The sequence below is a fragment of the Lacerta agilis genome, chromosome 9 (assembly GCF_009819535.1).
Source record: "Lacerta agilis isolate rLacAgi1 chromosome 9, rLacAgi1.pri, whole genome shotgun sequence".
NCBI lineage: Eukaryota > Metazoa > Chordata > Lepidosauria > Squamata > Lacertidae > Lacerta > Lacerta agilis.
This window is the reverse complement of record NC_046320.1, coordinates 67,861,696-67,873,768: the sequence shown is the minus strand read 5'-3', so window position 1 is coordinate 67,873,768 and position 12,073 is coordinate 67,861,696. Positions and strand designations below refer to the sequence as shown.

Below are 12,073 nucleotides of genomic sequence, written 5' to 3'. Positions count from 1 at the left end.
GTGGCAACAGATGGCAGGACGGGGTTCCGTCAACAAATTTTAAGTGTTTCATGGGAGCTTAGCAAAGCTGCAGGCAGTTTGTTGTTACTAGAAAAGAGCTGCTTCCCCAATTGTGTATGCATTGCAATCACAGTCAATGCTCCAGGAGAGAGCATATGTTCAGTATTCCTGTTATGAATCTGATTTATCTCCTCTACTCACTGTGCAACACCCGCCATATAATAATAATAATAATATTTATTATTTGTACCCCGCCCATCTGGCTGGATTTCCCCAGCCACTCTGGACGGCTTCCAACAAAAATCAGATATCACACATTAAAAACTTCCCTGAAAAGGGCTGCCTTCAGGTATTTTCTGAATGTCAGGTAGTTGTTTATCTCCTTGACCTGTGATGGGAGGGCGTTCCACAGGGTGGGCGCCACTACCAAGAAGGCCCTCTGCCTGGTTCCCTGTAGCTTTGCTTCTCGCAGTGAGGGAACCGCCAGAAGGCCCTCGGCGCTGGATCTCAGTGTCCGGGCTGAATGATGGGGGTGGAGACGCTCCTTCAGGTATACAGGACCGAGGCCGTTTAGGGCTTTAAAGGTCAGCACCAACACTTTGAATTGTGCTTGGAAACGTCTTGGGAGCCAATACAGGTGAAACTCGAAAAATTAGAATATCGTGGAAAAGTCCATTTATGTGAGCAATTGTTTTCATTAGCTACTGGAGTTGAATATATGAGATAGACTCATGACATGCAAAGCGAGATATGTCAAGCCTTTGTTTGTTATAATTGTGATGATTATGCTGCACAGCTGATGAAAACCCCAAAGTTGAAATTGTTAATTTGGGGTTCTCATCAGCTGTGCGCCATAACCATCACAATTATAACAAATAAAGGCTTGACATATCTCGCTTTGCATGTCACGAGTCTATCTCATATATTAGTTTCACCTTTTAAGTTGAATTACTGAAAGAAGAATTGATGCTTTTGAATTATGGTGCTGGAGGAGTCTCTTGAGAGTCCCATGGACTGCAAGAAGATCAAACCTATCCATTCTCAAGGAAATCGGCCCTGAGTGCTCACTAGAAGGACAGATCCTGAAGTTGAGGCTCCAGTACTTTGGCCACCTCATGAGAAGAGAAGACTCCCTGGAAAAGACCCTGATGTTGGGAAAGATGGAGGGCACAAGGAGAAGGGGACAACAGAGGAGGAGGTGGTTGGACAGTGTTCTCGAAGCTACTAACATGAGTTTGGCCAAACTGCGGGAGGCAGTGAAGGATAGGCGTGCCTGGCGTGCTCTGGTCCATGGGGTCACGAAGAATCAGACACAACTAAACGACTGAACAACAACAACAACTGAAAGAAATGAACCTCTCCACGATATTCTAATTTTTCGAGTTTCACCTGTATATACTGCTGCCTAGTAAAGCTCAGGTCACAGCAAACCCCATCTTACAGAAGCTTTTCATGTCATGGGAAAAGAATGGTTGCCTGCAAAAGCTTCCCAGGAAGCTCTCCCAGTAGAGAGTAATCCAGGAAGCTCTGCCGTCACGGCACCCAACAATTGCCCTCAGTTGCCCTCGGTCATGTCCTCACACGGCCAAATACCATTGGCTATACAGCATCGTGACATCATCATGCTCACAGCATGGTATCTTTGGGCAGGAATGACTAAACGTCCGGTAATTTCTAATGTTTTTAAATACATCTTTCCAACCCACCAAAATGTCTATCTTTAGCTTGGGGGTGGGGGGTGGGGAGATGCAAAACTAGTGAATATTCTTTGCATCCTGACTCTTACCTCAATGTTTGCGAAGCATCATGCACAGAAATCTGTGCATCGCATGGACGCTATCCGTTTTGATCCCAAATCAACAGAAATCCACAGTTTTTAGTAGTACTCCACATTAACTGTTTTTTTTTAATAAATAAAATTCTACATTCAAGCCTTCCCATTGACCTCAAGTGGAATTTTGACTCTGCGCCAATGGGGTTTTGATGGCCAGTCAAAGTTGTTTCCTTATGAAAACAACTACAGGCTGCGTTCAATGGCTACGATGCTATTTTCAGCGCTTGGGTTTGATTCACAGTTGCTATGGGCTCTGGTTTGCTGGCTGCCACCCAGGTGCAAAAACGAAAAAGGAAAGGGGTTGTGTGTGTGTGGGGGGGAAGGAATCATGTTTCGACCCAAGATGTCCTATTGGGAATTTTGCCAGTGATTTAAGTAATCTGGGGGTTCAGAGGGTCTACATGCACTCGCCGGTTCTTTCCAAGCATTAATTTTGGCAAATGATATCTCAGAAACACACGCAGACCAGATGGAGTTGTGTCAGCTCAATCAGGGCCAGTTTTTGCCTGACACAATTGGCTGCCTTGGGGAAAATATTTTGACAAACGCAAGAATGGCCGCCTGAAATTCATCCAGTCGGTGTGTACTGTGACAGCACAGAGAAAAGGGGAAAAAATGTTCATACAGCCCTTTCTTGATGTCCCCATCATCCACCTACCCTTCCTTCCTTCCTTCCTTCCTTCCTTCCTTCCTTCCTTCCTTCCTTCCTTCCTTCCTTCCTTCCCTCCCTCCCTCCCTCCCTCCCCCTCCCCCTCCTTCCTTCCTTCCTTCCTTCCTTCCTTCCTTCCTTCCTTCCTTCCTTCCTTCCTTCCTTCCTTCCTTCCTTCCTTCCCTTTTCTCATTGTAAAATCACAGTTGCTACCCTTGAAGCACAACTGTAAACCTCAGTTTAGAGGTTGAATCAAACTGGAAACCTTTGCAAGTCCTACCAGTTTTTCCTTCTTTGGTCAACGCTTCCGTTTTGTGCAAATCTAAACACTCTCAGAATTCTGGGTGCTGGGCAACACACTTGTGCTTCCACCGAACCCCTGCTTTCATTCTTGCTTAAAGTTTCTAGTCCTTATGACCACAAAGAGCCACTTGAAAGCACACAGGCAATGAGAGAGACCAAGCTGGCAGTCGGGTGGGGTGGGGATTGCTTTCCACGCATGAGCATATGCAGAGTGATTTCCCCTCACTGTTGAGTGGTTGAGTGACCGTCATCAACTCGTAGTCATTTGGGCCTCCATACAAACAGACAATCATAGCAATGTGGACTCATGTGGAGGGCTGGTTGTCTGCCACACCCAGTCATTGTGACGAAGTGAATTTTATCACATTCCCCTAATCAAATTGGAAATACTGGGTAGTTTGCAAATTACAGCTTATGGGGTCCAGGGGAGGTGGTTAAATTCTCCTCGCCATGTGAATGAGTCCAGTGATGAAGCTGACAACCTCTCCAAATGGATTCAGGGGACCTGCTTTTTAAAAGGATCCCGATTGTAATACAGTGGTACCTCTGGTTATGAACTTAATTCGTTCCAGAGGTCCGTTCTTAGCCTGAAACCGTTCTTAACCTGAGGCACACTTTTGCTAATGGGGCCTCCTGCTGCCGCCATGTGCGATTTCTGTTCTCATCCTGAGGTAAAGTTCTTAACCCGAGGTACTACTTCTGGGGACGACCCAGGCGGCGCTGTGGGTTAAACCACAGAGTCTAGGGCTTGCCGATCAGAAGGTCGGTGGTTCGAATCCCTGTGACGGGGTGAGCTCCCGTTGCTTGGTCCCAGCTCCTGCCCACCTAGCAGTTCGAAAGCACATCAAAGTGCAAGTAGATAAATAGGACCCACTCCAGCGGGAAGGTAAACGGCATTTCCATGCGCTGCTCTGGTTCTCCAGAAGCGGCTTTGTCATGCTGGCCACATGACCCAGAAGCTGTCTGTGGACAAACAGCGGCTCCCTTGGCCTATAGAGCGAGATGAGTGCCGCAACCCCAGAGTCGTCCGCGACCGGACCTAATGGTCAGGGGCCCCTTTACCTTTACCTTTACTACTTCTGGGTTAGTGGAGTCTGTAACCTGAAGCGTCTGTAACCTGAGGCATCTGTAACCCGAGGTACTGCTGTACTGACTTGACCTCACTTCATAGCTAAGTTACATTTGATCTGCTTTTAGGATTTCTGCTGTTTTCAGCATTTCTTTTCTTTTAAATCTAAAGAACATCAGATATGGGTTCTTCAAAACTCCAATTAGAAAGCAAGCTTCTAGACCACTTTGTTGCAGGAATAAATTTTGAAAATGGGGACATCTCCTGTTCTCTAAACCAGGGGTGGACAACCTTTTTTCATACAGAGGGCCTCCTTCCCAGCTGGGTAGCTTTCTGAGGGCTGCATGCTGGCAGTGGGCGGAGTCAGAGGCAGACATGGGTGGAGCAATGAATGCAAACATTACCTTTGTACAGTAGGCATGTTTCCGCACATCCACACAGACACACACACTGCTCTCCATCTTCCATCCAGAGAAGCAAAAGGCATCGTCAGAATTCAAGGGCACATTTGAGCCAAGCAGAAACACTCGGGATGCAAAGCAGGGACTGTGAGGGGCGTGGCCTGAGGAGAGGGTGTGGCATGGAGAGTGTTTCTAGGGCCTGGTAGGGAGGCCTTGGGGGCCGCATTCGTGTCCCTCAGAAAGTTGCACTCCAAGCAGATATTCCCTCCGTCTTGCTTTCTCCCTCGAAAAAACGACATGAAAGAGATATTCTGTGCTACCGTAGACTCTGTTCCTCCACTCCTCTGGATCAAGGGGGTGGAGCTTCTGTGAGCTCTCTGATTGGCTACCCTCTTTCCCCCCCTCTTGCCTGAGGTCACATGACCTCACCTCTCCTGCTTCCACATGGCCGAAAATTGCAGTTTTCTGCAACCAATCGAGCTCAGAGTAACAGTTGGGCAAATTTATGCAAAAAGACCCTAAACCCGTCTATTGACTTGTGCCATTTATTTATGCATTTCGGGGTTTCTAGGCAAATACTTGGGGTTTCCCTGGAGCCAAGTATTTTTTTGGGGGGGGGGGCACAGATTAAAAAGGGTTTCCCAACCCGACCAAGACCACCACCCTTGCCTATCAGAGAAACAGATATTTCTCGCTGCTCTGTCTCCTGCGCTGACAAACTCTTCTTCCATGGACTACCCCAACGCTCACGGGAGTCCGTTGAGCTGGACCTGCCCATGTAGACCTCGAAGAGTCCCATCCAGATCCATGGCGGATTCGACCTCAATATTCTGAGCACCAGTACAAAATGGGGCACCCCACACATGGGTTTAAAACCGGGCATTTGCCAACCACCTTTCATTCCGGTGGACTTTGCCAGGTAGAAGGAATGGGTGGCAACTTCTCCTCTCGCAGATTCAACGTTTGATGACGGCTGAGGGAAAGGACTGGGTTCAAATCAAACAGTTTATAACCTGCCTTATCCTGAGTCAGACACAACTGAATCAGTATTCCCTACATGGCCAGGCAGGGGCTCCCCAAGGTATCCGGTGGAGGAGACACTTTCCTCCTCACCTTTTGCTACCTGAGACCCTTCTTGGACGGGAGATGGCTTGGGACAGAGCATGGGGCCTTTTGCACTCAAAGCTCGGGCTCTTGCACTCAGCTCCCAGGGCACCCACTCGAGTCTACCTGTCCCCCTTTTGACAGCCAACCACCGCGCGAGAGACACTGACAAAAGAAAACGGAACCCCAAAGGGCAGAGATCCCTGCTGGCAATTAAATATCCGTCTCCTTAAGCCCGCAGGACTCGGAGTCCGTCAGATCGTCATACATTTGGTACTCAATGCACTCCATGAACTCGTTGGGGATCCCGACGGAGACCGACTCCACCTCCGTTTTGTACGAGGCCACGGCGCCCCCTTTGACGGAGCTGCCCCGGATTTTGTGTGAGAGGCTGTTCATTTTCTCCTTCAGCTGGGTGGAGGGCTTCTGGAAAGGGGAAAAAAGCCTCCACCTCTTGAAGTTCAGAGTCCTCCGTTTGCTGCCTCTTTCCAAACTGCCCGAGTTCAACATGAAGGAGCCGTTGAGTGTGGAGATCCTGGACCTGGGCTCCCTCTCGGAGTCTTGGCCGGACCCGTTCATGGAGGCCCCCCGCCAGTGGTTGTCGTAGACCCTCCAAATGGGCCTCCTCCTCCTCCGGCACTGGCACTTGAGGAGCCGGGTGAAAGCCCTCTTGAACTCTTTGCTGGAGCAAGGGTAGATGATGGGGTTCACGCAGCTGTTGAAATAGCCCAGCCAGAAGATGACTTTGAAGAGCATCCCTGAGGGCTTCAGGGAAGGGAAGAAGGAACCTGGGCGGGAGATGGGAGAGAAAGCAAGGCAAGAACGTCAGAACGGCATTGCAGTGTCAGACCTTAGCATCATAGAATCTTTTTTTTTTAAAGTTACAGGTAGGTAGCCGTGTTGGTCTGCCATAGTCAAAACAAAATAAAAAATAAAGAATTCCTTCCAGTAGCACCTTAGAGACCAACTAAGTTTGTTCTTGGTATGAGCTTTCGTGTGCATGCACACTTCTCCAGATACACTGAAACAGAAGTCACCGTGCGAGAGCACCTGGTCTGATCTTCTGGGGGCCCATGGCCAAACAGTGGGCTGCATGGTTCAGAAAGGGTTTGAACCCTCTCCCCTACACATCAAACACTGAATCTAACAGTGCAATATTCCCTTATTGCATGCATGAAAACGTATTTACACCGTTGAATTCATCTTAACGCTGGCAGCGTTTTCAGCTGTACACGATTATTTCCCATATACTCAATAAATGTTTTCCAATCTTCTCTAAACGTATACGTTCTTCTTGTTCTCTTATTCTATATGTTAAGTCTGCGAGTTGTGCATATTCTGTCAACTTAAGTTGCCATTCTTCTTTGGTTGGGCTCGTTTTCCATTTTTGGGCTAACGAAACACGGGACGCAGCAATAGCACACATTAAAAACCTTTTTTTGACACCTGGGAATTTCAGTCTGAATTATCCCCAACAGAAAGGACTCTGGCTTTTTTTTTTTTTTGGAAAGTACTTTTAAACATTTTTTTCAATTCATTATGGATCATTTCCCAATACTCTTTTACCCTTTTGCAAGTCCACTACATCTGAAAGAACATTCCCTTCATCTCTTTGCATCTCCAGCGCTTGTCTGATTCAGTCTTATACATCTTAGTAAACCTACTTTGAGTTAAATACCATCCGCAAATAATTTTCATGTACTTTTCCTTCAAAGAATAACATGCTGTGAACTTCAAGTCACTTTTCCAGAGTTTCCCCCAGAGGTTAAAATCTATATTGTGTCTTATATCTACTGCCCAGTGTGTCATTGAAGCTCTAACAAACTCGTTTTTTTTGTTGGGAATCCCCATTTGATACCCGCGCTCAGACCATCAAGGTGCGGTCCAAGGTAGAATGGGGGTGGGATCCTTTCCGGACCCCAGATCCTGACCCCAGAGTAATGGCATCAACACATTCCTTCAGGGCTAAATTTAGGTTTGATGCAGCCCTAAGCTACTGAAGGTGATGGGGCCCTTTATATATCCAGCTATCCTTTGTCAACAACAAATTGTTGCTGTTTTTTGTGTTGAATATATGCTATATGGTAATTTATGGACCTAATAGGTATCTAAAGCCATTTGCACATGTTGCCATGTAACCAGGCCATGCAGAATGTAGGCACCCTATATACAGAAATGAGCGAACCGGTGATATTTTAGGGAGCAGGCTAGCAGGAGGGGACCATCACTTACATCACAGGAGCCTACGCAACACAAAACACTGCTGCTGTATGTAGGTTTTATTTTATTTGTTTTTTATCTTATATTTTGGAAATGCACATCCAGTTTTTTTCCCTTTAATTTTTTTTGCCCCCCCCCAAGAGAGTGGGGTCCTAAGCTATAGCCTGTTTAGTTTATACATAAATCCGGCACTGAATTCCTGTGATTCTTAGTGTTTCTGGGTGGGTTGCTCATGCAGTGGCGGAGGAACCCTCTCTGGCACCCGGGGCGGCGCAGCCCGTACTGACTTTGCATGTGCAGCGCCCCATGTGTGCACACTCCGTATGGGCTGCCGGTTGTGCGTGGCATCTGTATATGTATGTGGCCATACGTATTGTGCGCGTCTTCGGCCGCTCTACAGCTGGGGGGAGGCAGGGGCCATCTTGTCACCCCTCCCAAGGTGGCACCCAGGGCAAACCGCCCCCTCCACCCCCCTTCCTATGCCCCCATGCCCATGCAATGGCACCCGTGGCGGCCAGCCCTTGCTTCTTCACCGGAAATGGAACCCCCCCCCACCCAAGTTCTTCTCCTCACTTCCAGATCATAATATGATGCAGGGAACCAAGAGGACTCCAGTGATACAGAGACCGAAATCTCCAGGCCCTGATTCACGTCAAGGATGTCAAACCAGGGACTGATTCCCCCCCCCCCACCTGTCCCAGAGTCTAAAGAGAAACTAATAAATTCCAGGGCAACCCTAACCATCCCCACTCAGAAGTAAGTCCCACTGGGTTCATAGAGTTGGACAGGTTGACCAGGGTTCAACCCCATGCAAAATTTCAGTGGGGTTTACTCCGAAATAAGTGAGATTAGGATTGCAGCCTAAATTTGTTGACTCTAGATCGGCGTCTCCAAACCTCATACCCTTTAGCGTGGCCCCAGAATCACAGAAAACAACAACAACAACAACAATTTGTATACCACCCTAAACCCGCAGTTCTCAGGGCGGTTACAACATAAAATCACAATATAGAAACACAAAATACGTGTGGAAAAAAGCGAATGTAGAGTTGGAAGGGACACCAAGGGTCATCTATTCCAACCCCCTGCAATGCAGGAAGTCACCAGGTTGGGGAAGCCTGGTCTCCATTATTACTGGGAATGGATTGTGTCTGGGTGTTCGTGTGCCAACTCAGCCTCGGCCGAAACCTCGAGGCGAGATTCTTCTCCCAAAAGCGATAACGAGCGCTCGCCCTAATGCCCATTATCCATTCCTGGAGTTTTGCCTTCAGAAATAGAAAGTGGAACGGCTGAGAAGCCAGCAGGGCCAGTCCTTTGATTGTGGCATGATGTTCTTGGATAATTGGAAGAGGCTTTCTTGCGCGAGCATCAAATCCTCTCTTGTCTATTAATCCCCATTTGTCCCCATTAATCCCCCGTTAACCCTCTCGGAGTTCCGGCACGTGGCGTTTCCCGCCTCCGTCCAGCAGGTGGCTCTCTTGCACTCTGCCCGGGCTCCATGGCCATTGCCCAGGGAACTCTAAGAATAACTCTCTGACTCAGACTGACTGGTGTTTTTTTTTTTAAATTTTAGATGAATCATGACGCTGCGTGACTGCTGTGTTAATTTGTATTATGGGTAAATAGCATGCGCTTCCAAGGCACTGCCGCTAAACCCCGGTGTCAAAACAGCTCCGAGGGGAGCGCTTGGCATCGCGGGCAAGGAAACATCGGAATCCTGGAAGCGAGAACAAAAAATACCCTCTCACAAGGCAGCCCCATAGTTTGCTGGCTGAGAAGAAGGCGCCTCCGAAACCTCTTTGTAGGGGAGGGGAGAAAGAAAACACCCAGCAACATTGTGGGGGTCCTGAATCTGCAGAGTCTGAACTGTGGGCTTCACTTTCAGAAGCTGCAAGATTCCAGGGCAAGTGAAATATTCATTCACAGGGACGTAAGTAGACCCTGGATACTGTGCTGGCCCCAAGGGTTTGTCCGTGAAGCGAGGTCCAAGTCCAGTCCTGGGTCTAGGGGTCCAAAGGAGGCCAGTCCGGCGGGGAGCGAGGCAGGGAGCAGGTCAAGGTCCAAGGCAGGTTCAGGCACGAGGTTGCAGGTTGAGCATACGCTTGCAACTAAGTTGCTCGCGCAACTTGGGCTGGGTCTGGCTGGCTTTTATCTGGTCCTACGCTTAGGGCGGTCCCGATCCTCCGGAGACTCGCCTCTCCTCCGGGCCTGGAGGTGAGTACTCCTCCTGTAGGCACTTAGCTCTCTTCGCCTGTCTGTCCTGAGCCTCTGGAGAGGCTGGTGGGTTACTGGACCCAGGGGATGCCTCAGCTTCCTCTGGTGAGGCTGGGAGTGGAGCACCTGCAGGCAATGGGTCCTCCCTCCCATCAGGAGCCAGAGCAGACTCTGCTGATGCCTGCACCTGGGGATCCAGCACAGGTGGGGATCCTTCAGGCTCAAGCCCTGGCCCCGGCTCAGCTGGTTCTGGAGGCGGGGAATCCTGTGCAGGCTGGGATCCCTCAGGTTCAGCATCAGAGTCTGACTCCCAGGCCATCACTGATACAGGCTTCAAGCTCTCGTGAGTTGCACTGGCAAACCACACACAGGAAAATGATGTATACAGAGTCAGACCTTTCGGCTCTCCAACTCAGGGTTGTCTACGTGCCAGAAATGAACTGGATCTGGCCGGTGGGCCAAATCCTTAACTTCCTTACGCCATGCTGGCCAAAGGCAAGGTGGCCGGGGAAACTCTCTTGCCAAGCATCTGCCACCACAACGGCAGCAGGCAATGGTCTTCAGGACTTCGAAAGCAGCTGCTCGGCAGGCTTGAAGACACAGAATCGCAGAATTGTAGAGCTGGGACCACAAGGACCATCCAGTCCAACCCTCTGCAATGCAGGAATCTTTATGCCCAACGTGGGACTCGAACCCACAACCCTGAGATTAAGAGTCTCATGCTCCACCCACTGAGCTGTCCCAGGTGATAGGGTGGTGACTTCAAGCCTGCTCCCTGCAGGGATTGGCTGCATGACTGAGCCGGGAGCTTCGTGAAACTCTTCCTCCCTTCTTACCCATCCCTGTTGCTCAGGGCTGCAGTACCTCAAGGAGCACCTCTCTCCTACCTGAACCCAGAGAACATCCTCCGAGTCCCTTCTTTGTGTGCCTCCTCCACGAGAGAGCCAGGGGGTGGCAACATGAGAAGGAGCCTTTTCTGCTCCCCATTTGTGGGATGCCCTCCCCAGCTAGCCTCACCTGGTGCCTTCATTGTACACCTTTAGGCACCAGGCGAAAAAATTCCTCTTCGACCATGCCTTGGGCTGATTGACACCCGACACCCTTTTAAATGTGTTGTGGAAGGGGGGTGGGAATCATTGGTTTGGTTTTGTTGTTTGTTTTTTTATTTTGTATTTTGTGTTTATTATATTGTGATTTTATGCTGTGAACTGCCCTGAGATCTACGGATAAAGGGAGGCATACAGATAATGATAATGACAAACTGCATCCTCTGCTGGGCTGGATTCGACCCAAAGGACAGTTTCCTCAGCCCTGATCTGCACTGAATGGCAGCTACCTGAAACTCTCCAGGATTTAAGAAAGGGATCTCTCCAAGCCGTACCTGGTGATGCTGAGAATCGAACCTACGAGCTTCTGCGAGCCAGGAAAATGCTCTGCCCCTGAATTCTTGCCCTTCCCTGAAGACTCTGGTTGACTAATAGTGTGTGCAAGCACACAGGCAGAGGCAAGGATTTTAATCAGCAAATATTAACCAGTAAAGCTGTGATGCGGGTGGCTCTGTGGGTTAAACCACAGAGCCTAGGGCTTGCTGATCAGAAGGTCGGTGGTTCAAATCCCCATGACGGGGTGAGCTCCCGTTGCTCGGTCCCGGCTCCTGCCAACCTAGCAGTTCGAAAGCACGTCAAAGTGCAAGTCGATAAATAGGTACCGCTTCGGCGGGATGGTAAAGGGCATTTCCGTGCACTGCTCTGGTTCGCCAGAAGCGGCTTTGTCATGCTGGCCACATGACCCGGAAGCTGTACGCCGGCTCTCTCGGCCAATAAAGCGAGATGAGCGCCACAACCCCAGAGTTGTCCGCAACTGGACCTAACGGTCAGGGGTCCCTTTAGCTTTAAGGCTGTGAGTAAAAGCATACCCTTGCATAAAAGTTGCAGCTATTTTGGAGCTGGTATGTTGTTAACTGTACCAAGGAATGAAAAAAAAGAAAGAAAAGGAAACATTGAAGATGGACACCCCTTCTAACAAAAGATTTTAGCCTGGAAAAAAGGAGACAGAGAGGAGAGATGATAGCCATCTTCAAATATCTCAAGAGCTTGCCACATAGAAGAGGGAACATGCTTGTTTTCTCCTGCTCCGGAGGGTAGGACTCGAACCAAGGGCTTCAAGTTGCAAGAAAGGAGATTCCGACTAAAAGTTTGGAAAAAACTTTCTGACAGTAAGAGCTTTTCGGCAGTGGAACAGACTCCCACAAGTGGTGGTGGACTCTCCTTCCTTGCAGG

The 12,073-nt window shown here is 49.1% G+C and overlaps 1 protein-coding gene across 1 annotated transcript; it reads right to left on the bottom strand.

The window, feature by feature from the left end:
* Positions 1-5,485: 5,485 nt before the first annotated feature.
* LOC117053316 (alpha-1D adrenergic receptor-like) lies at positions 5,486-9,385 on the bottom strand. The gene is made up of 2 exons (XM_033160958.1): positions 9,321-9,385; positions 5,486-6,148 (listed from the first exon to the last, which is right to left on the bottom strand). Exon 2 carries the CDS (start codon positions 6,114-6,116, stop codon positions 5,574-5,576), a length of 543 nt encoding a protein of 180 aa, XP_033016849.1. The 5' UTR covers positions 6,117-6,148; positions 9,321-9,385; the 3' UTR covers positions 5,486-5,573.
* Between the last annotated feature and the right edge of the window lie 2,688 nt (positions 9,386-12,073).